Source organism: Carettochelys insculpta, chromosome 23 (genome assembly GCF_033958435.1).
Source record: "Carettochelys insculpta isolate YL-2023 chromosome 23, ASM3395843v1, whole genome shotgun sequence".
NCBI lineage: Eukaryota > Metazoa > Chordata > Testudines > Carettochelyidae > Carettochelys > Carettochelys insculpta.
Window position 1 is genome coordinate 8,985,894 of NC_134159.1, and position 22,990 is coordinate 9,008,883.

Sequence of the window (22,990 nt, forward strand, 5' to 3'; positions counted from 1 at the left end):
ATCACTCTTCCTCAGCCACATTCACCATCCCAACTAGTTCCTAATTCTCATCTTCTTCCATTCTAAGTGTGTCTCCAACCACAGGGGCTTCTTGTCTTAGTCTGCTTTCCCAGCCAGTCTCCCTCACTCTCTGATTGGTTGCCCTTACGTCTCCACTCCCTGTTCTCATTCCCAGTCCCTACTGCCTTCTCACGTAACCTCACTTCTCATCTACATCTCTGTGCCCAGCTGGTCAGAACCCTCTTCCCTCCCATCAGCCTTCAGTACCACTCTTCACACACTCAGGCTCCCTGCCTCAGTCCAGCTTTTGTCCTCTCTGTTTTCTAATCCAGCAGATTCTTCCATTCTGCTGCCTGGGTCAATGAGAGTACAGCCTTGGTCTGCGCCCTGCTCTGGGAGCTCTCCCTCTGCCCGCACCCAACTCCAGCAACCACCCGCCCTGATCTCGGAGCGATCCCTCTGCCCACACCCAGCCCCAGCTATCCTCCCTACATGCACACCCTAGTTACCCCCTACCTGTACCCTAAGCCTGCCACAATCCAAAACTGTGAGTTTAGGGAAAGTCCTGCTCAGCCCAAGATAAAATGAATGGAAAATGTTTAAATTCCTTGGACTGCTTTGAAAACCTCAACATTAAAATCTACAAAAACAGTAAGTCCTGTGGCACCTTACAGACTAACAGATTTTTGGAGCATAAGATTCTGTGGACAAAGACCCACTTCATCACATGCAACGGTGGGTCTTTGCCTATGAAACCTTATGCTCCAAAGAATCTGTTAGTCTATAAGGTGTCACTGGACTTTTTGTTGCTTTTGTGGACACAGACTAACATGGCTACCCCTCTAATACTTATTAAAATCTACTATGAGTTTCTTTTTCTTCAAGAAAAGTGAACAGGTTTAGACTGAAAGGTATTTATTTAAAAACAACAACTTTGGTATTTTAAAACCAATCTTCAAATCACTACAAAGTAGGACGCCTCCCCCATACCCAGAATACATCAATGAACAAAGCTTCAATATTATGCTCAGAAGAGGAAATTGACAGGTCAGCATTTTCAAATTGAACCCACAAATCACTTCATTAAACTGATTATTTAGCACTCTACAATCACAGTGGCTGAAATAACCCTGTTACCAACATTTATATATACAGTTTAAGTGGATTTTATTTACTATCAAAGTTGAATGCAAAATAATACCCTCTCCAACCCACCTGTCCCACAGTACAATAAATTAAAATGCATACTAGAAAGGAGAAGTGATGGTGAGTTAGTTTTCTATTTAGGTTAATTCTGAAGGGAATGTTCATTCTTTATTTTCCTGTTAATTGAAAAAGAATCAAAGGACTCATCATATTTTCAAGTATTTCTCACCAAATGGATTAATCTGATGGAACTGAATGTTACACAGCAAAAAGACACCTTAGTGATACATGAGATTCTAAAGTATACCCTTGAATAACCATAAACTTTCCAAGTCGCAGATTCCCCTCTTAACAAGGCACAAAAGGATTGTTGCTTTCAGAAGGTCCTTGTTCTCAGGCGCAGAACTGTCGGGCATTAGGTGTCTTGTGCAAACGGAGGCTTAAAGCAGGACTGTTAGTTCACTTGCTCAGACACTGGGATCTTCCTGTGCAATTAATAAAAGAAGGTGTTATCTTGCTTACGGCTACAGAAACATTACACTTCAGCAACAGATTTCATTTCATCCCTGTCTGTTGCACTGATATGTCATTAGACCACAGAAGCTTTGCACCATCTTCGCTGTAGCTGGCTCCAGCCCAACACAATGAATGAGCTAATCTGCTCTACGTTGCATGACTCTTTGCAAAGCAAAGAGCACCAATGCAAGAAACCGATGCTGACTCAGCTCCAAGTCTATGGCTGTGTAGTTTCTCAGTAATTCTGATGGATGTGTCAGTGTTAGTAAGCTGTTATGGTGAACACAATCCATTATGTAAAAGGCAAAAGGTGAGTCTCCCTGATCCTCCAACAGCAAAGGCAGAGAGAGATACAGACAGTGAGTTAAGAAGGATCATGGGCCAGCTTGAGTTCCAGATGCAGTAGAAAACACCACAATACAAATGACTTCCTGAGCATTTTCCCCTTTGCATTAGTATTCTGATCATGATCTCTGGGTAACACCTGGGGAAACACTGCAGCTGTTTGCAGATTTCTTTTATCTGTAAATTAAGTCTATATCTTCCTATGTCTAGCTTGAGTCTGGCCACTAGAGCTGCTCGAGCATCTTCAACTCCCAATCCCTGACAGGACTGCAAGTGTTCAGCACCACTCAGGATCAGTCTCCCAACAGCTGGCAGGAAGCCAATAAGTTACTTGCATATTACAGAATCTCCTTCAAAGTCCCTCTCTAGTGCACTCTTATTTGGTGAGCATGAAGTCCAGTGTCTGGTCCAGCCTCAGCGACCCTTCCTGTGACTTGCTTTTCTGATTTAGTAAAAGCAGGACAACCTGAAGCCAGAATGTTTCCCCTGAGCATGTCTCTATTTGATGACTGTTTATTAATAAATATACATGACAAGTCTGTACTTAAGTCAAACAACTGATCCTCTGGACAGGTTTTGAACAGCGCACTTGGCTCATACAGCAAGTCAGTCTATTTTTTTCATCTTCCCTCTATGCCAGTGATGCATAAGTAGAAAGTATTGGCACTAAGAGCAGGAGAATCAGTTTTCTCGTCTCTCCTCTGCAATGTTTCCATGCTGTCTACTGCTGCCGTTGGCTTACAGCGCCCTATGCTGGCCACTCATCTCAAGGTAACAGAGTAAACCAAGTAACGAAAGCCCTTATGTACAACAAATCTTGGACCCCAAAATCCCCAACTGTCAGGAATGAACACTCTGTCTTGCCTTCAGAATGGCTGCATATTTATTCTAAATAGCAGGAGGACTAACACTGGTTAGCACATATCCAAATTGAGACTGGTAAAGGGGACATTCACTGAGAACCACACACTGACAAGTCCAGCATATTTATCCAGAGACACAACAAATAAACATCTGGACCATCTGTACTAGGACAAGCACTTGCATTGGTGTGAATTTCCAACTCCACAATTCACTCCAACAGCCAAGCGTGCAAGCAATGCTCACACAACAGCAGGACTCAGAGTACTCCATGGAAAAAGTACAACAGCTTTGTTGCTCGCATTCCACTATGGTAGAACTGTATAACAAACACCATCTGGTCTCGCTGCTGCAAGTGTGGTGTTAATACAGAACAAGTCTCCAAGCTGCTACAGTGAAAGAGGGCGTCTGTTTAAACTTCAGCCAGCCAAAGGCTTTTGCAACGTATAATAAGGGATTTATTTTGTTAATGGTTAAGTGAGCCCTACTCCTTGTAGTCTCCCTCAGCTAATCCTACTGTCTTGCCAGAAGAGAGTCACCTTTCCGGTACAAGTGCATGTACGCATCAAATGTTTCAAGACAGACTCAAAACTCATTCAAAACCCGAGAGAACCTCCCTAGGAACACCTGATGAAAACTAGGTTGATGACTTGGCTCCCAAGAAAGCAGCTGAGCATAGCAGCTGAGCGTGTCAGCTTTATACCTTACTCCTGAAGAGTGGCTTGGCTCCTGGCCCACAGTATTCATTGTAGATGAGTTTGAACAGAAAGAGGTGGAAGAGGGTGATTAAGGAAGCCACGCTGAACCAGAAGAGGAAGGGTAAACCTGGGTACTGCTTGGCCATGTGCTCCTCATGGGCCAGGATAGCTTTCAGATGCAGCGTGTGTCTCAGGTCCTGCAGATGGATCAGGTCAGTAGATATATAAAGTAATGGCGTAATAGGCTGAGTCACCATGACAGGGAAGGTGTGACCTCGAAGCTCAGAGGTCAATTCCACAGGCTCATTCAAGCAGCCTGCCTCACAGGCATACAACCTAACTGGCTTGTCCTGGAACTTCACAGACACATGCAGGAAGGGCTTCCCTTCAGCATCGAGCAGAACAGCCAGATTAATCAGGTCCTTATTATAGTGAATCCCACGCAGGGAATAGCTGTTGTGAAGCACATCCGGGTCAGCCTGAAACTGGAGATGGTTCTCTGTGAATTGAAGGCCTCCAAAGCTGAGCACCATCCCCTGCATGAGTCCATGGACCCCAGCTGCCACCAGGCTCTTGCATCCCCGTTTCTGGAGAGTCAGCTTCCACAAGTCTGAAAGCTGCAGGATCTGAGGAACACTGGACAGCTTCTCGGGCCACAGGTTCTCTGCATGCATGGTTGCATGACCGCTAAAGCAGTGGTCAGCATAGTTCAAATTGCCTTCCATTTTTTCTCTGTCCTCACCACTAATGAGCGGATCCAGCAGAGGAGCTGGCATGCAAGATAGGACATAGAAGAGAGTCATATTGACGGTTTTGCTGGACGGCGTGTGGGAATCTGTGATCTTTCTCATTTCGACCCCTGCAACACAGAACAAAAAAAATCGCTCCGGTTGATCGACTGGTGTGACGGTAAGTGTTAAAACAGAGAAAACAGGAAGTTCGGGTTTGCAGACACCAGTGCCAACAGCTACACATATGTTGGTATCGGTGTGACAAGAAACAACACAGTGAAGGAACTGCTGATTGCCTGCCAGTGCTCAGCCATTTCTGACTGATATCTTCCATTTTAATTTATTTTGAAAACACAGACATGAGTGGAACAAATTAGGGAACTTGATCATGTCCATTTATTATGCCTGGAAGGCACTCCCATAACTGATACAGTGGTTGGTTACTGCCAAGTTAGTCTAAAACAAGTACAGGACTATTAACCTGTCCTCGGTTAGAAGTGTCTGCTATTGAATTGTCATAAGTAACTTTGCTGGTCTGACACACTGTGGATATACGTGTAACAGTGACTCATTTTCTTGATAATGTAATTGGACTTTCCATGCCTTTCTACAAGGTTTTACAAACTGTAATTTACCAGAGTTATTTTGGTACTTTGTAGCTTCATCCTACTGATCTCCACAATTGATATCTACCCTGTAACAACAGATTACCTCTGAGGAAAGGTGGGGGGAAGAGTTTATTTAGTCTTGGGAAAGGAAGACTTAAGTATTGATATTAGGAAAAACTATTTCACCAGAAGAGTGGTGAAGCACTGGCATGTGTTACCGAGAGAGGTGGTGAAATCTCCATCCCTAGAGTTTTTTAAATCCTGGCTTCACAAAGTCCTGGCTGGACTTATTTGTTAGGGTTGATCCTGCTTTGGGCAGGGGGCTGCACTACATGCTCTAAGGTCCATTCCAGCCCTACAATTCTATGATGTTAAGTCTTCAGATATGTTAAGGCCTGGTATAAACAAAACAAAAATTAAATCAGTGATTAACTGTTCATGTCCATGTCCATTTAAAGTTGATTAAGAAGTAATGGGCTTAATCTGCAGCCAGAAAATTTTAGGTAAATATTAGGAAAATGTCATAACTTTAATGGTAAGAGTACTGGAATAGGGATTCCACAATCTCCCTTGAAAGCCTGTCACTGGAAGTTTAAGAATGAGTCAGAAAAACAGCTGCCAGGGATGCTCTAGACTAGATGTACTTGTCTCTGCTTCTGTACACAGGGCTGGATAAGACCTCAAGGTCTGTTCCAGCTATATTAAATGAGCTTCTTAGTATTCAACCCTCATTAATGTCAATGAAAACTATAGATGCTAAGAACTTCCCTTTATTTAAAAAACAAACAAAAAAACCCTACCCTAAGGTTCTCAAACAGGGCAGTCAGGATGCGAGGCTACTTAGTTTTGGCCTCTGCTTTGACCACACACCAAATCAGTGGCAGATCCACAGCAGGGACTAGAAGTCAAGCCATTTCTTAACAAAAGAGAGGCTGAGGAGAGAATTTTAATAATGCTTTGAAGTGTGCAGAGCAAAAAGCATTAGTAAGAGGGGTAGTTGGGATGTTTCAAGTTCTTACTGCCTCATAAGGAAGATGAAATTTCACAAGTCAAAATGCTTCATAAGTGACCTCAGTGCTGGAGGTTGGGCTTGCTGATTAATGCAAAAAGAGGGTGCTCTCCCTATTTGCTTTTCAAGTGAACTTAGCTCTCCTTACCTGAAATAAACAAATCAGACCAAGTCTGCTGGTGCTCCTGGAATAGGTCCTCAACTCCCATCTGCATCACCTCCAGCATCTCCTTCTTTGCCATCTCCCTCAACTTGCTGAAGGTTTCCTCCAATCTGGAGGTCTCTATGGGCTCTGAGGTGTACACCACAGATAGTACTGTGTCATGGAACTGAGACTTGGGTGCCACCTGCAACCGGTTCACCAGCTTCTTGGCAGCCACCACGACCAGCATCACCTTGGAGGTGCCAGTAAGGAGCACCCGACCAGAGGACAGTAGGAATTGCCGGTCCCCCACCTTCTCCAGACTGGTGGCAAATCTAGCTCCTTGAGAAGAGGAGGAGGACGGGGCAGAGGCCTCAAAGGCGGTGACTCTCTCAGTGGGGTTGGAAATGTGGATCCGCTGCAGGTATAGATGGGGCCGGCTGCGGTGAGCCAGGAGCTCTTCTCTGACTGTCACACAGTCGCGGGTAGGGGTTTGCACTGCAGCCACCCCCTGTCCGCTCTGGATGCACCGTACCTGCCGCACCGCCCCGTCCCTCAGCACCACCGCTGCGCTCCCGGCCTCAGCTTGCCCGCTCACTGCCTTCAGCTCTACCAGCGCCGGATAGTCGGTGGCGTGAGCTGGACCGGCTGCGGAGGAGCCCGCTGACACCCAGAGTCGGTTGGAGGAGATGTCCAGCAAGAGGTAGCCGTTGCCCACTATGGCCGGGGGCCCCTCCCGGCCGCCGTCCCCGGGGAGGCGCAGCATCAGGGCATCGCCGTGCTCCTCCAGCGCCGTCCAGGCCCGCGTCTCGGCCTGCAGGCAGAGCCCGACCGCCCCGCCCCGCGGCTCCCCGGCGCCCCAGGGCAGGCGGAGCCGGGCGCCACCTAGGTACCAGTAGGCCACCAGCAGGAAACCGAGCAGGGCCAGGAGGCGCCGGGCCCAGCTGCTGGAGAGCAGCCCCGGGAGCCCCTTCAGCCGCTGCTGCAGCCACATGGGGGGCAGGGAGAAGCGGGCGCCCGGAGAGGCCTGCACTCGCCCGGGGCCTGTCCTCGGCCTTGATCTACCAGCCGCCCCGCCGGGAGGCCCTCATACCCGGGCCTGCGCGCCTTCCCCGCTCGCCCGCCGGCTCACATCGCCTGCCAGCCGCGCCCCTAGAACCAGCGCCCGGTCCGCAGCCCCCTTCCGCCTGCCCGCTCCGCCCCACCCGACCTGCCGCAAAGCGCTGCCGCGGCCGGAAAGGGGAAACTACCCCAGAGCCCGACACTTTACGACAGACAGGGCGGGGCTTAGCCCTTTGGGCGGTGGAGGGGGGGAGCTGGAGAGTTCGGCGCCAGGCGAGATTTGTGGCAAGGGGCGGGGCTTTGCCAGAATCGGGGGGGGGAGGGGGGAGGGGCGGGGCTGTGCCAGGCGGGATGTATGGCAAGGGGCGGGGCTTTGCCAGAAGCGGGGGGGGAGGAGTGGGTAGGGGCGGGGCTGTGCCAGGCGGGGTGTGTGATTTGTAGGGTGACCACATTTCCCAAGGCCAAATATGGGGCACTCTGGGGGTGGGGGTGGGGGTGGGGGTAGGGGTAGGGGTAGGGGTGGTTTCCCTGGTGCGGCTGCCAAGCAAATGCAGCTGTCTGGCTGCCCTATGCAACAGAACGCTGGTACAGGGCTGCCACCCCATGGGGAACTCCCGGGTTGCAGGGGCAGTTGCCCTAAAGAGGGGGAGGGGCTCACCAGCTGACCCATGACACCGTGCACCAGGAACAGGGTTGCTGCCCTGCAGGGAACCTCCCTAGCAGCCCCACACACCTTTGGACACTGGGAGAGGGGCTGCCACCCCCAGGTGAGGTGCCCAGGTTCTCCCCACGCCACAGGGAGCTGGGACCAGGGCTGCAAACCAGCAGACGAAGCTCCCAGCTTCCCCAAACCATGGAGAGCTGTGAACAGGTCTGCAGGCCTGCTGGTGTGGCTCGCAGCTTCCCCAGCCTGAGGGGAATAGGGAGCTGGGAAAGGGGCAGCAGCCCTGCTGGTGAGACCTCCCAGATTCCCTGAGCCCCTGGGAGCCAGGAAGGGGTGGCAGCTCTGCCTTGGGGAGGGGCGTCTCCCCTGCTGGGGAAACCAGGGCCCATTAAAGTCTTAGAAAGGCGACACACAACCCTCTGTGCCATCACATACCTGCTGTGTCATGGCCCCTGCTGACTCCCTCTCTGGTCTGTACATATGGCCATTGAGTAAGTGCTCTCTGGCCAGCCGCTGCACCTGTGCTAATATGGGGGAAAGGGTAGCTCAGCAGTGGGTGTGAATACAGGGCAATTAGTCCTTTTGTGAAAATAAGTTGGGACCCCTTCCTGGCACCTGAAGTGTGGAACTGTCCTGACCAAAATGGGACAGATGGTCACCTTACAGATGTGGGCGAGGCTGTGCAAGGGGTGGGGATGGGGCAAGGGTGGGGCAATGCCAGGCTGGAAGTGTGGCAGGGGTTGGGCTGTGCCAAGCTGGGTGTGTGCCAGGGAGCAGGGCAGTGCCAGGCTGGGTGTGTGATGGGGGCAGAACAGTGCCCACCTGGTTATAGTACAGGAGGCAGGGTGGTGCCAGAGTGAGTGCAGGGTGTGATGGGAGAGAGGCAGTGCCAGGCTGTGGGAGGCCAAGTGGCTGGTTGTCTTGGGATAAGAGGGAAGGTCCTCACATGGGCTGATAACTGGTTAAAAGACAGGAAACAAAGGACAGGAAGAAATGGTCAGTTTTCAGAATGGAAAGTGGTAATTAGTGATGTTCCCTAAGCGTTTGTACTGGGACCAGTCCGTTCAACCTATTTATAAATGGTGTGCAGAAAAGGGTAAACAGTGAGGTGGCAAAATTTGATGATGATACTAAACTGCTCCAGATAGTTAAGAATAAAGCAGACCATGAAGAGCTTCAAAAAGATCTCACAAATCTTAGTGAGTAACAAAATGGCAAGGTAAATTTAACATAAATAAATGCAAAGTGATGCACATTGGAGAAAATAATCCCAACTATACATACAGAATGATGGGGACTATTTTAGCTATTCGCACGTGAGAGAGATCTTGGACTCACGAATAGTCCTCTGACAACATTTGCTCAATGTGCGGCAGCAGTCCAAAAAGCAAACAGAATATTAGGAATCATTTAAAAAGAGCGAGAGAGTAATACAGAGAATATCTAATCTATATAAACCTGCCCATGCAGCATGAATACTAGTTACAGATGTGGTCGCCTCATCTCAAAAAAGATACATTGGCATTGGAAAAGGTTCAGAGAAGGGCAACAAAAGGGATTAGAGGTTTGGAACAGGCATCATATGAAGAAAGATTTGAAAGACTGGGACTTTTCAGCTTAGAAATGAGTTGACTAAAAGGGGCTATGAGATAAGTTTATAAAATCATGACTGATGTGAAAAAATGAATATGGAAAAGTTATTTATTCCCATAACGTAAGAAACCAGACAAAAGGAAGTTTTTCTTCATGCAGTGCACGGTAGTCCTGTGGAACTCCCTGCCAGAGGATGTTGTGAAGACCAGAACTTTAACAGGGTTCAAAAAAGAGATTGATAAATTCCCGGAGGATATATTCATCAATGGCTGTTAGCCAGGATGAATAGGAATGGATGAGAAGAGAGGGATCGCTTAATGGTTACATATTCGGTTCACACTCTCTGAGGCATCTGGCATTGGTCACTGTCAGAAGACAGGATATTGGGCTAGGTGGACCTTTGGTCTGACTTACTCTGGTCATTCTTGTGTGGGGATGGGGATGGAGACAGTGCCAGGTTGGGGGCACAGTGCCAGAATGTGGAGATGGAATGAAGCAATACCAAGCTGTGGGTGTGATGGGGAAGTGAGAGTGCGGGGCCAGTACCACAGTGGGTGTGGTGGGATAGGAGCACAGTGCCAGGCTGACTGTGTGTTTAATGGAAAAGGCCAGTGTCTGGCTCTGTGAAGGTGGTTGCCAGGGGAGCAGTGCAGACCATCTCAACTTTTTAAATAGGTGGTTGCACCGTGAGTTCAGGTGTGCAAAGAGCAACATCCAGCACAGTGACCATAAATCTCTGCTATGGTAATAAGCAAGAGCCACACGCAGCAGTTCTATCCACTGGATTGTGTCATTAGTAATTGATAAAATCTGTTTTGTTGTCTGGCTACCTGGCACTTGGTAGGTACATGCCAAAATCAAGCAGCCAACTTGGCAGTAGGTTTCTTGTAATATAAAGTGGGTATTGTTACTGCCCTGTAGATGGCGCATTACCAAGAGCAGCCCTGCTATATTACGACCAACTTCTTACTATAAATCTCACTTTGTAGAAGTTTAGATCTCAACCAGTTTGCATCTTGGTCTGAAATTTAATGTTTAAGCAGCTGGTTTAACTGAGCCACTTGAAAACTATTTCAGTCGTTTCATTTTAAGTTGCTCTATAAATACATTTCTTGTAGTTTCTGGAGATTTTACACCTGTCGCAAGGCAAAAAGAATTATTTCACGTATAAAATTAAAGTTGGTCAGGCAGCTCTTCATTGAAATTTGGTTGTTACGGGGATGATGTTACTCCAGAGAATGTCTAGTTGGTGCAGGAAGGGGTGTCAGAGATAAAGAGCTTTTCTACACAGGCAAGTTACTGTGTTGAAATTTTCTCACTCATGGGCTATGTCTACACTACAAAAATAACTTCAAATTTGCTCACTTCAAAGTTGAGCGCCTACACACGCCCTGCTCTGAAGTTAAACTTCAAAGTAGGGCACTACTCCATTCCTGGGAATGGAGTAAGGAATTTGAAGTTAACTTTGAAGAAAGGGAAAATGTATGTAGACTCTCTGCTGGCTACTTCGATGTAGTGCCTAACTTTGAAGTTAGTTCCAGTGTAGACGAACCCAATGATGATGGAAAATCACCCCTTAAGGACAGCAAGTTTCAGTGTAGTAACTCGCCAGTGTAGACCAGCTCTCAGTGCCCCCACATGGAGGGTGCTGTACTGCTGAAGATACTTTAGATAAAATTCTTGGCAACATCATGAATTCATGGTACCATTTGTACCAGGCAACATGTTATCCAAGGAGTCATCACCACATTTTAAAGAGAGAATTTTATTTTGCCTCCTGAACTCTGCTGACTGTACTGACAAAATAATTTTTTCTCATAATGCAAGTTTTTAATTATATTTTATTCCTGTTTTCCCAGCAGAACCAATATAGCTAAGGGAGAAAAGGCTGGAAGCTCTTCTGCTAGATTGAAATATTTGCTCACACTGTTGAGAGAAGGGGGAAAAAAGATTTATGCTGTGACTGAAGCTACAGATAGAACCAGGTTGTACTTTGCGATATACTTTGCAAATGACAGTACAAATCAGAGACAAATATGAGCAGAAGTGGGGTAGTAAATGTGTTCACTGGGTGGGAAATTAACCTTTTAGTGCCAGGGAATAGACAGTTAATGACTGAAAAGCAGGGAGGAAATTTTCTTGGCTTCATCTTTGTAAATAAATACATTGCTGACTTTATGGCATGGCCACCATTTCAGAAAATGGAAAGAGAAATCCCAGTACCAAGAAGTCAGTGGTAAAATGCCCTTTGATTTCAATAGGGCCTTGATTTTTCATCCACAATATTCACTCATTCAGTTGAGGACCTATTAAAACTGAGTTCTGTTTCTTTAAATAGTTGGCAAGCTGATGCTTCACACACATGCACGCATTGCACGTACTCACTGGAACATCTGCATTGGCAGCTCTTGCTGTTTAAAAAGACAGTCGGGCAATTCCAACAGGAGGGCAAAGAGCAGGACAAACATAGACTCAAGCAAGAAATACGAACTGTTGTGGGATGGTTGGTATAACTGTAGAATGCAGGCAAGGCTTCCAAGCAGGGACAGTTTGAATTAAGGGGAGATTTTAAACAAGGACATATTCAGGTTTTAAATGCATGGAGAAATCTCTCATCTTGGAATGGAGATATTTAAAATACCTTAAAACGAGAGAAAGGCCTGTTCCAAAAATCTAAAGAGGAACTGTGGAGATGAATCCATATAAGTGCTGAATCAAAACCTGGATCTGAACTTCACACCTTACTGCAAACCTGAACTACAGATTTGAAATTTAAATCTATATGCAAAGGGCCAAACCAAAGATGTGGATCTGAACTTCCCTGACTGTAGAAGCTTGAAATCCAGATCCAAATTTTGCCAGTGTTTGGGGTGTTCAGATCTGGTGGTTTGGATCTGCCCTATTGGAGAGAGATTTTTATTATTATTGTTATTTACTCAGTATTCAAATTACAGTAGCACTTATAGGTCACTCACAGGCTGGGGGGCATTGATGGATTTGAGCTGCTTGGGATCGTGCGTTTTGGTTCAAGTTAAATAAATCTCAAAATGAATGAGACGAGGCAGGTTTGAGGCAGCAGGTCCCTGTAATTACCTCTCCCTGGCCCACAAAAGCTCATCACCTAATAAATTATTTTGTTACTCTTTCAGGTGCTACATGACTGCTTGTTTGTTTTCTCTCCTCTAGGACGAGTCCATATCTCAACATACTGCTACATGAGGCATTGTTTTATACTGAAGACATTTCTGGTTGCTCAACTATCTTGAGAAAATCCCTACTCTAAGGTCAGGGAATGAAATCAAATGGGATCTAAAATACTTAGGTGTTTACTTCAGTTGCACAAATAAATTCAGAGTTTTAGCTCTTTGTTGAGGTATCAAGGTTGCCAGTATTCTTGAAGCAAAACTGAATGCTCCCACTAGATATAGAATTATAGACTCTATGTTCTCAGATATCTTTGATGTACTTCATCCTTCCTCTTCCTTTTCAAGATTTTGCTTCCTAGGTTTCCCACTCAGAGGTCCGGAGTCCTTAGGAAATTAAAATTCCAATTAATTACAGGTTTATTTTGCCTTCCTAAAGATAGTATACTGTGATCCAATCCTGCTGTCTTTAGGACTTTCTTCTCTCATTTACAACTGTGTGTTTTGTGATCAGGAAGAACCCCGCTGTTGACCCATTACTCTGATGGTTATATCCTGACACACACCATCCATTTCCTGACACTTGCTCTGTCTGGCTGCTTTCACTCTACCATACATCACTTCTAGCTATGCTAATTGTGTAGCCAGAATTGCGTATCTGGGATTGACTTTGTTCTGCGGTGTAGACCAGGCCTAAGACCACATCTTTTTTTATATGCTGAAGGGATAAACAGTACTTTACAAAAATGACCATGACCCCCACCTAATCCTTTGAAATTAATGTATTTTATTACACCAATAAGGCTAAGCCAAACCAATAAAATAGTCATGTTACAGAACTAAGTAGGCCTGCAAGAGGCTGAACTAAACAGGTTCTTTTCTTAATGATAAACATAAAATAAATGTAAGCAAAAAGGGAAATCAGCAGTGAGTGGTAGCTGATGAAACACACTACATAGTTATGTGTGTATTGTAACAGATTTTGTACTACGCTAGTCAGAAATGACTAATATGAACTGACAGATGGAAGGAAAGAGTTTAATAATGACCCCCAAATTCCAAAGCTATGTGTAATCTGTTTCTGCTGCAACTTTCTCATACTTAATGACTGTTAAAACCACATGGAGGGAAGCTGGAACAATTTGCAAACAGTAGAGCCTCAGAGTTGCAAACATTTTGGGAATGAAGGTTTTTTGTACCTCCGAAATATACGATTCTGCAAAACATTATGGCTGTCCTTTCAAAAGCTTACACGTGAACATTGACTCACTACAGCTTTGAAACTTCACTATCTACAAGAAAAATGTAGCTTTACCTTTTTAACTAGTAGTTTATGTTTAACACAGTACTGTACGGTGTGTTTTTTTTCCCCCAGTCATTTCTGTTGCTGCCTGATTGTGTATTTCTGGTTCCAAACGAAGTATGTGGTTGACTGGTCTGGTCTTAACACTGGTGTTCATAATTCCAAGGCTGTATTGCCCTGAGGGTGAGGAGACACACTGAATCAAACTGCATCATGTGTATATGGTGGAAAATACTTCAAGCCAGGGGTTGACAGCACCTTTCGTTCCAGCTCCTACGATTACATGATAACTATGCATTAGATGAGACTATGGAGGAAATGCTCCTCCTGCTTTGAGTGGTTCATGTATGAAAACAGTTAAATCAGGGTTGCATAAAGTGGGGGTAGGCCCCCGCAGGGGACATACAATTTCATAGTTTCACATTCATAAACTAATAAGTAGTTTTTACATTCTACAAATTTATTTTTTACACTACTGAAAGGGTTTTTTTCATATGAACATAACCCAAATTTCCATCACTTTGGGTTACATTAGACAGGTTAGGGGCCTCTGCTAATTGCAGGGATGGAAAGTGGAGCCCAATGTAAAATGTTTGGTCACTTCTGAGTTAAATGTTTCACTTCCCTCACCTCCTTCATTACAAATCCACACACAGGGAGGCTGGAGCAATTTTTATAGTGGGGGGTGCTGACAATGTAAGCCCTGTATTTGGTGCTTTTTATTACTATTTCATTCCTGCTACACTCTTCAGGGTCAGAGCATAGGGGGATCAAAGCAAAACCCCACATTGCTCTGAAGACTCTCTCTTACTCCCCCAACACACACAGACACTTTTGTAAAGTTGACCCACACTGGCAGTGCCCAGATCTCTTGGGTCACATTCGAACTCTGCCATATTCATTCATTTCTAAGTAGCAATACCTATGATTGCTGTGTAGCATTTTTCATGCTGAAAGAGACCAGAATCTATGAAAAGATGTGTCCATAAAGTTCCCCTGAAATGGGGGTAGGGGTACAGCCTGGAAGACATGTCTGATCCTAACAAAACAGAAAAGCAGTCATGTAGCACTTTAAAGACTAACAAAACAATTTATTAGGTGATGAGCTTTCATGGGGCAGACCCACTTCTTCAGATCTGGAGATAGCGCTGTACTGGCAGGAGTGCAAACAATTGTCAGATCCTGTTGCCAAAAAGTAAAGACACAACTACCACTGGGGCAAGATTAGGCCCATGGTGCACAGCTTGCCAAGCACCAGCTCAGGGAGAGGGACTGGAGACCATTAGTGTCATCATCATCAATCGTGTGCTCAGCATCCGTTAGTGTCCAGTGCCTCCCTCTCTACTTCCTTCCATCTTTCCCTATCCAGTGTGGAATGGCTTAGTCTCTGTAGACTATTTCCACACCAATCTACTACATCATCTACCCATTCTCTGTGGGGTCTGCCTCTCCTATTTGAACTGTCCATTATGCTGATTACCAGGGTCTCAATTTTTGGTTCGCTGTTCATTCTGCAGATATGCCCAAATAGCTGTAACTGGTATAACTTTATGCAGTAGGTTCTTTCAGCTGAATCTTCCTTTATAATTCCTAGTTGGTGACTTTCATCCATCCTGTTCTCAGGATCTTTCACTAACAACTCCTCTCAAATGCCAATACCCTTCTCCATGTCTCACATCCATACAATATGCTCCTGAACACACACATTTTTAAGATGCTCAGCTTTGTTCCTCAGCTACTCGCTTTGCTTTTCCAGATCTGACCCATCACCTTGCAACTTGCTCTTGCTTTCACTATTCTAGTTGCTATTTCCTTCTTATAGCCCAGATCATTCGTTATGTTACTTCCCAGATACATGAACTTCTGTATGTTCTCTAGTTTGATCCTGTCTATGCTGATCTCCCTTTGACCTTCTTATCTAGGTCTTTCTCTGTGCCTGCACTCCTTATCCTTTAAAGTGCTGCTCTGTATGCATTCCCTCTTTCTTCCTTACCTAGCCTTGCCATGTCTCTTCTTTTCTTAAACTGTCTCTTATACTTTCTCTTGAGTTTCTGCTTGATGTTTGAGATCACTAGACTGTGGTCCTAGTCTATATCTGCTCCTTAGAAAATTAGGCACTGCTGTACTGATGTTACCCATCTTCTTTTTATCAAGATCCTATCTCACATGTTCTTGGACTTCCTGTTACTTGATCACCATGTGCACTTCTTACAGTCTTTTGTTGGAATCTCATGTTGCAGATCGCCATCTCGTGCTCCAGAGCAAACGCTAGTAGTTTCTCACCTCGTTCGTTTCTTTCTCCATATCCAAACCTTCCCATGACTCTCTCCCAACCTTTGTTATCTGTTCCAAACTCCGCATTCCAATCCCCTCTGGTGATCAACACATCTCGTCGGTATCTCCTCCTCATCTTTGTCAAGTCTTCATAAAATAACTCAGTTTCTTCTTCCCCACTGTCCGACGTGGGTGCATACACCTGAATGACCCAGATGTTTAATGGTTTTGCTTCGCATCTTGCTGCCATCATTCTTCGGCTCTCCGGTTTGTATCCTAACAATGCTCCTCTAGCTCTTTTGCTAAGAAGGAATCCAACTCCTGCCTCGTGCTTCGTTTCGTTCCCTGACCAAATGACTTCGCAACTGCACATCTCTCCCAATGCCATCCAACCCATCTCTGCCAGTCGAAGTATATTGCGTCGGTATCTCTCCACCTCCTTTCGAAGCAGCTCTAACTTTCCAGTCGCCCACAGAGTGCGGACGTTCCACATTCCAATTGACAGCAGAGGTGTTAGTTGGAATTTTCTTTCAGTACTCAGCTTATCGACCCAACATGTTTAGTCAGGCGACGTTCAAGCCGCAATCTTTTATCAGCTCGTGGTACGGGCAGCGGATTTCATTCGTATTGTTTCACGGTCAGAGCCTTGACCCTCATCTGACCAACCCTCCTCCGCCTCCACCCAGGCTTGGGACTGGCAGGGAACCCCCAGAGGTTTCAAGGCAGAGTTGGAGACTAGGAGGGGGACCAGCTGTCCTCTTTTCCTAAGGATATTTGCGGCTCTGTCCTACAGAGGTGCCCATCAGCCCCTCACGTTTGCACACGTGCAGTGTGGTCACGCCAGGAACCAGGCCCCAGCAAACGCCCGTCGCCTGGGGGACAAGCTGGGGGATCCGTATTGTGCACGGAGAGCAGGGACCCGAAATGTCCCCTGTTCCTGCCCGCAGCTCAGCCCGACCCTCTCAGGTACGCCACTGCCAGCTGCCTGCGCGCTGGGCCTCAGTCCCAGGCGCCAGCGCCGCGCCCCGCCCCCGGCGGCCGGGCTGGAGGAAGGAGCCGCGCGGGGCTGCAGGGCGGGGCCCCCGGGGGCGTGCTTAGTGCGTGGCAGCGAGAGCTTCGCAGCGCCGGGAGTGTGCAGGGCTGGGTCCCGGCTGCAGGCAGCGCCCGCTCGGTGAGCCCAGAGCTGCGCACGTCGCCCACATGGTGCCCCAAGGGCTGCTGCGCGGGCTGTTCCTCGCCCTGCTGGTCGCGGAGGGGAGCTGCGGTTCCAAGCAGGAGGGTAAGAGGGGGGCACAGCTCCAAGCACCGCCAGCCGGGCCGGGGCCCCCTGCCCCGAGAGACCCGGGCGTCGCCAGCCGGGCCGGGGCTCCCTCCCTCGGGAGAACCCGGGCGCCGCCGGCCGGGGCCGGGGCCCCCTGCCCCGGGAGATCTGGGCACTGCCTACCCTTGGTCCCCTGCCCCGAGAGAGCTGGGATCTGACCAGCCTGGACCAGGGCCCCCTGTCCCGAGAGCTCTGGGCACCGCCAGCCTGGGCCAGGGCCCCCACCCCTGAAAGACGTGGGCCCAATTATTCTGGGGCCAGGAGCCCCTGCCCAGAGAGATCTGGGACCTGGCAGCCTGGGGCTAGCACTTCCTGGGCAGACAGATCTGAGCTCCCAGACAGCAGCCAGCCTGCAGTCAGTGTTCACAGCACAGAATGAGTAATATGAGCTTAAGGTACTACTCAGCGTGAGGGAAGTGCCTATGGTTCAGCCACTGACCTCTGTTGCATCACACAGCTGGTTGTCTGGACTGTTACACTCCTATGGTGCACCTGGACAAGGATCTGTAAATTCAGTGGGTTGGAGCCCTGGGGTGCCCATGTGATTATGTAGCGTCCGGAGCAATCAGAAGAGACCATCATTTCATCCCTATGTATACAGCTGGTGAATGAATCTCTAAAACAGCCGTGAGCAAACTTTTTGCATTGGGCCCCACTTTTTGTCCCTGCAATTAGCAGGCCGCCTCCCCCACAACCTGGCTAATGTAATCCAAACCGATGGAAATTTTGGTTGTGTTCATATGAGAAAAAAAAACCTTTCTCAGCACATGTGAGAAAATAAGTCTGTAAAATTTTAAAACTTTATTAGTTGGTATAGAAATGTGAATGCACAGACATAAAAACAGTAACATACTTTGATATCTTTAATTAGATGAATGAGCCTGAGACCTGGCAGCCGATCGTGCTGTGCATCCCGTACAAAATTTCACATCCCACCCCCAGGGCATCCACCCCACACTTTGCACACCTTTGCTCTAAAATATTTTGTTAAATTCAGAATAATTGCAAAAGGTATTGAAGATCAGTACAGGGATCATAGAAATTCATGCCTTATGCCTCTGAAGAGCAGTTTGGATAATTACATTTTTTTTCATTAAAGAAGTTGCAGCAAAGATGTGATTTGATCTAGTTGCATATAACTGCAAGTTGTGGGGGAAAAAAAAGGTTAAAAATCATGAGAAGGGAATTTTCAGGATTCCACAAATTTCCCTATCTTGAATTAGGATGGAAAGTCAAAATCATGACAACTTTTGCAAATGAAAAAAGCTAATAAAATCCGTTCAGGGTGATAGGAATAATCTCGTTAGGTAATTTTTATTAAAAATATTTTAACCTTGTTGTTGTTTTAACCCTCCGGGTGGAAAATTTTAAAATAACAAAACAAATAGTCATTTTGACCTTCCAGAATTAATTTTCCTAAACTCAAAATGTTAAAAAGCAATGTTTTGACCATATCCAAACTTTTACTTTTCCCACAATGTTTTGCATTAGGAGGTTTGTGAAGACCGACCTATTCCACAAACAGTTTGCTTTTGACAAATGGGCATTCTTTTGAGGGGGGAAAAAAGTTTTGACAAAAAATACTAGCTCTAAACCAGGTGGCACAAGCTGAAATTAACAAAGGGCCAGACACTGAGGGGGAGTTAGCAGGAAATTCCTGATTTAATTTGCAGAACAACAGCTCCAGAGGCCAATGTCCTCTCTTCAAATACAGATGAGGACTCCTTTCTTTGTGCCCAGATCCGAGTCTGATTGAGATTGCCAGTTCATTTCACCTCTGACAGCTACCGGATGGTGATGTGTTTGGATCACCGATCACAGTCTGGATTTAAACTAGGAGCCTACCTGGGAAAGGCTGTGTCTCACCTTCTGAAAGTGTAAACATATTAAAAAGAGCTAGGCCTGCTCTTTGCACAGATTTTGCACAGGTTGCACCTTCTTTGTCCCGCACCCTGGGGACCTGACTGGTACTGGATGAGGGAATTTGCTGGACAAAGGGAGGTCTCCCACTCCAGTCTGCTGCCCATTCCTCTTTCCCCGACACTGCGAGTCCCGAGGCCCCCTTACCTCCTCCCCAGACCTTGGCCCCTGCTGGGCCGCATCAGGCTGCCAACTGTGGAGGCTGGTTCCAGCCCCTGCCAGACTGTCAAACATGGCCCTGAACCTGGCTGTGGTCCTGGCCACGTGGGCGCCTGCTATGTCCCAACTGGGCTGCCAACATGGCTTCGGCCCTGTAGAGGGCAGCTCCGGCACAGGGTGGAGTGCCAGATAAGGTTCTGGCCCTGCAGGCGCCAGCTCTGGCCATTGAGCTGCCAGCATGGCCCTGGCCTGGAGCCTGGATCTGAACTGGCCATTCTGAACTGGCATTTTGCATGTGCCTGGTTCAGCAATCGGCCAGGCTGCTTGTCTGGTCCTGGCCCCAAAGGCACTGAGTGTAGCCCTGGCCCTGGGGAGGCTGGCTCCAGCCAGCTGTTGCCTCTGGCCAGGGACACAAGCCCTGCTGGGTTCCCCTGCCCAATGTGACTGAGCTGCCCTTACTTACCTTCCAACCCAGGATCTCTGACCCAGTAACTTCTGTGGTCCTGCTGGACCACAAAAGTTGCCGGACAAGAGAGTGCCAGTTTGGGGAGGTTCAACTATTTCAGTTAGTATGATTTTATTTTACTTTTGTTTTTATAGAAAAATAGTTAAATTGGTCAGCCCCCAGTGAAAACCAAACTGTACTGGTAATAAGGGCTCTTCTGTTTACTTTGTTCCCCTGAATTAGTGGGAATAAGTTAATCTGCTATAAGTACCTTTTTACTTGTGTAACCATGCACGTCTGAGGGTGGTGTGTACTGCTTTGACAGTGTGGTGAAGTGGGGGTTTTAGTTGCCTTGTGGTGATTTTAAGGGACTCCATGTCGTTGCATGTGGGTTTTTTGGTCCTAGAGTAAACCCCACATGTGTACCTCAGTTTCCCCAGGTACTGCACCAAACACTGAGGCTTGGTCTATCCTAGGCAGGTAAGTCGATTGCAGAGATGCAGTTCTACCTATGGCAATTGCGTAGCTAGAATCGTCTTACCTCCAATCGACTCACCTGGCTGCCCTCACTGCGAGGGGTTGATAGAAGAGTTTTTCCTGTTGACTCTAGATAGTTTGATTTTGCACATCTCTACCAGACATGTGAAATTGAACTCCTATGCTGGTCAATCTCCCGATAAGTATAGATGAGTCCCTAGATGGTGATGGGAATTTCAGGTGTAACTTTTACTGTTGCGGCTGTCCCACTGGCCTTATATGCACACAGAGGCTGCTGCTGCTTGCAGCCTGTGCAGGGAGATGTAAACAAAGAGCGGTGGAGCTGGCCTGAGGGGAGCGGGAGGCTGATCTGTGTGTATGAGTCAGACTGGACTGGGGTACTCCCTGCCCCAGATGGGTTGTACTGACGGCTTCTGGTTTCGGAGCTGATGTGTCTGTTCTATGCTGTGTCTCTGTCAACTAGTAACCCTTCTATTCTACCTGCTGGCTGAGAGTCACATCTGGCTACACATGGGGATACAGGGCCTGCTGGCTCCCCACACTTTGGTGACAAACAGTACTAGCATAAGACACACACAGTTAAAGCACAACCACTTTGGTGCGTAGGCGAATCCTTAGGGTGAGGCTAGCAATGCTGTGCAAATCTTGAGTCACATTCTGAATTCCTTGTGCATCCCAGATTCCCACTGATTTTATTAACAGGACATGCCAGGAACAGAAGTGTGGGCTGTATGCAGGATTCAGTGTGTTGTATTGGATTGGACAAGGGGCTTGAAATGAGTTCTTTTCCCATCCTGCCATGGACTTGTTGCAGGGACTTAAGAAAAATCTGCTCCCTTCTCTGAACCTCAGCTTTAACACTGGTAACATAAGGATAATGCGTCCTACCCGCTCTGTAAAGCACCTGGAGGCCCACCTTTCTGTAAGGTCTAGGTACTATTTGTATGTTATTTGGCTTATCTGCTAAAAATGAAAGTGTTACAATTAAACTGAATGTGGCAGTTCAATTCTCAGATGTTGAATTGGGCATTGATTTTACTAATTGTGTCTGGGCTGAGTGGTATTTTCTTAGGCTTTTATTAGGAAGCCTTACGGTAATGCTTTCTAAAGTAAAGCTTAGGGCTAACTATCCCTTGGTATCTTAAAATGCAGCTGTGCTCTCACTATAGGTTCAGGGAAAAGGTGTTTATTTCTAACTTTGTTACTGCTGAACTACCTCAGCTAGCAGATGCTGACTATTCAATGGAGAAACTTAAGTCCACCGGACAAGCATTGCTGTTTGCATTTATTATTGATCTAAAAGTTACCTCTCTGTCATGATTTTTTTGCCTTACATAACTTTTTTCACCCACAGTGCTCCAAATGCTTTAGAAAGGTTAGGCAGCATTGTATGCCCATTTTACACATGGGAAAGCAGAGGCCCAGAGAATCACAGTGCGGGTCACAGGGAGGCAGAGTGCAGGTCTCGTGAATCTAAGTCCAGTGTCTGATTTGATGATCCATGCAGAACTCATGATGGGGGACCAAATGAGGCAGTTGCTCCAGGGCCTGGTGTGTCAAAGGGAACCAGACTTCCAACTGCTGCCGCTGCTACTTTGGCAGCAGTGGTGCCTGAAGCTCTGGGTCCTTTTGCTGTGCTGTGGCAGTGCTGCTCTGCGCAGCTCTGGGGTGGGACCGGGGTCAGTTCCATGATCCCATCAGCACTAAGGGCTGACTGCCCAAGACTTTGCCCCTTCTGGGGCACAGAGCTGGTCCCAATCCCAGCTTGCCCTGGGGCACTGTCGGCATTGCTGGATCCATGTTGCTTTGTACCCTGTGGTTGTACAAATATCTAACTTCTCAGCTTTCTGGTTGTCCGAGTAGCCCTCTGTGTTGCTGAGCCTGGCTGACTCTGCTTTGCAGAGGGGAACCAGTGTTTCTGGAGAGAGGAAGTGAAAATTCTGTTGACTTCCAGCTGCGGAGCTGGCTCTGAGTGATTTATGCAAGGAGACACGAGTTCAGATTTGAAACAGCGATGATGAAAGAGAAGAGCATTTGGGGAACACGGCAAAGGGCTTTGTGAGTTATAGAGAAAAGAGAAGGGCTGTTCCCGCGGCTTAGGAAGCCAACATTCACTCGCAGCAGTAAGTTAGAGGAAGGAAGGGGTAAAGGGGGAAGGGTGGATGGAAGCTGTACAGCTCAGCTTTAAGACTTCCAGGACTGGTCTGAAAAAAATGCCCCGGGGGTAGAAAAATCTGCCTGCAGTTGAAGTCTCTTGGCACAGACATGAAGGCCTTGTGTCCCTCAGTCTTTCCTTCCCTCCAGATCAAAACCAAAGGGGAATCTTGACTGAGGAATTCTGCCCAGTGGGGAGGACTGGGATACTGCACTGGCTTTTTCTTGCTCTGATTAATTTATGTGCTGCACACAGTGAGGTCTTTTTCTTGCTCCGAAATATGATACCTCTTCCCTGGCCATGCAGCAGGAGCCAGCCCTCCTAGAGTGGCCATCTGGTGCAGCACAACTAGTCTGCAAGTCCCAGAAAAGATTGTTGACTGGCTTTGGAAGGTAGA

The 22,990-nt window shown here is 47.2% G+C and overlaps 2 protein-coding genes across 5 annotated transcripts in view; one reads left to right on the forward strand and one right to left on the reverse strand.

Annotated features, from left to right (window-relative positions):
- Nucleotides 1–898: 898 nt before the first annotated feature.
- On the reverse strand, nt 899–7,240 carry KIAA2013 (KIAA2013 ortholog). Its single transcript, XM_074975850.1, has 3 exons — nt 6,063–7,240; nt 3,572–4,425; nt 899–1,631 (listed from the first exon to the last, which is right to left on the reverse strand). The coding sequence occupies exons 1-3, from the start codon at nt 7,048–7,050 to the stop codon at nt 1,614–1,616; spliced, it is 1,860 nt and encodes a 619-aa protein (XP_074831951.1). The 5' UTR covers nt 7,051–7,240; the 3' UTR covers nt 899–1,613.
- A 9,951-nt stretch (nt 7,241–17,191) lies between these two features.
- The window catches only part of PLOD1 (procollagen-lysine,2-oxoglutarate 5-dioxygenase 1), a 30,514-nt gene continuing 24,715 nt past the window's right edge, over nt 17,192–22,990 (forward strand). Inside the window, exon 1 of one of the 4 annotated variants that reach the window (XM_074975625.1) lies at nt 17,192–17,374. In XM_074975625.1, the coding sequence (XP_074831726.1) occupies nt 17,296–17,374 (79 nt within the window). In that variant the 5' untranslated portion in view covers nt 17,192–17,295. The remainder of the gene's footprint in view (nt 17,375–22,990) is intronic. The other 3 variants (XM_074975626.1, XM_074975623.1, XM_074975624.1) reach the window with 3 other exon arrangements.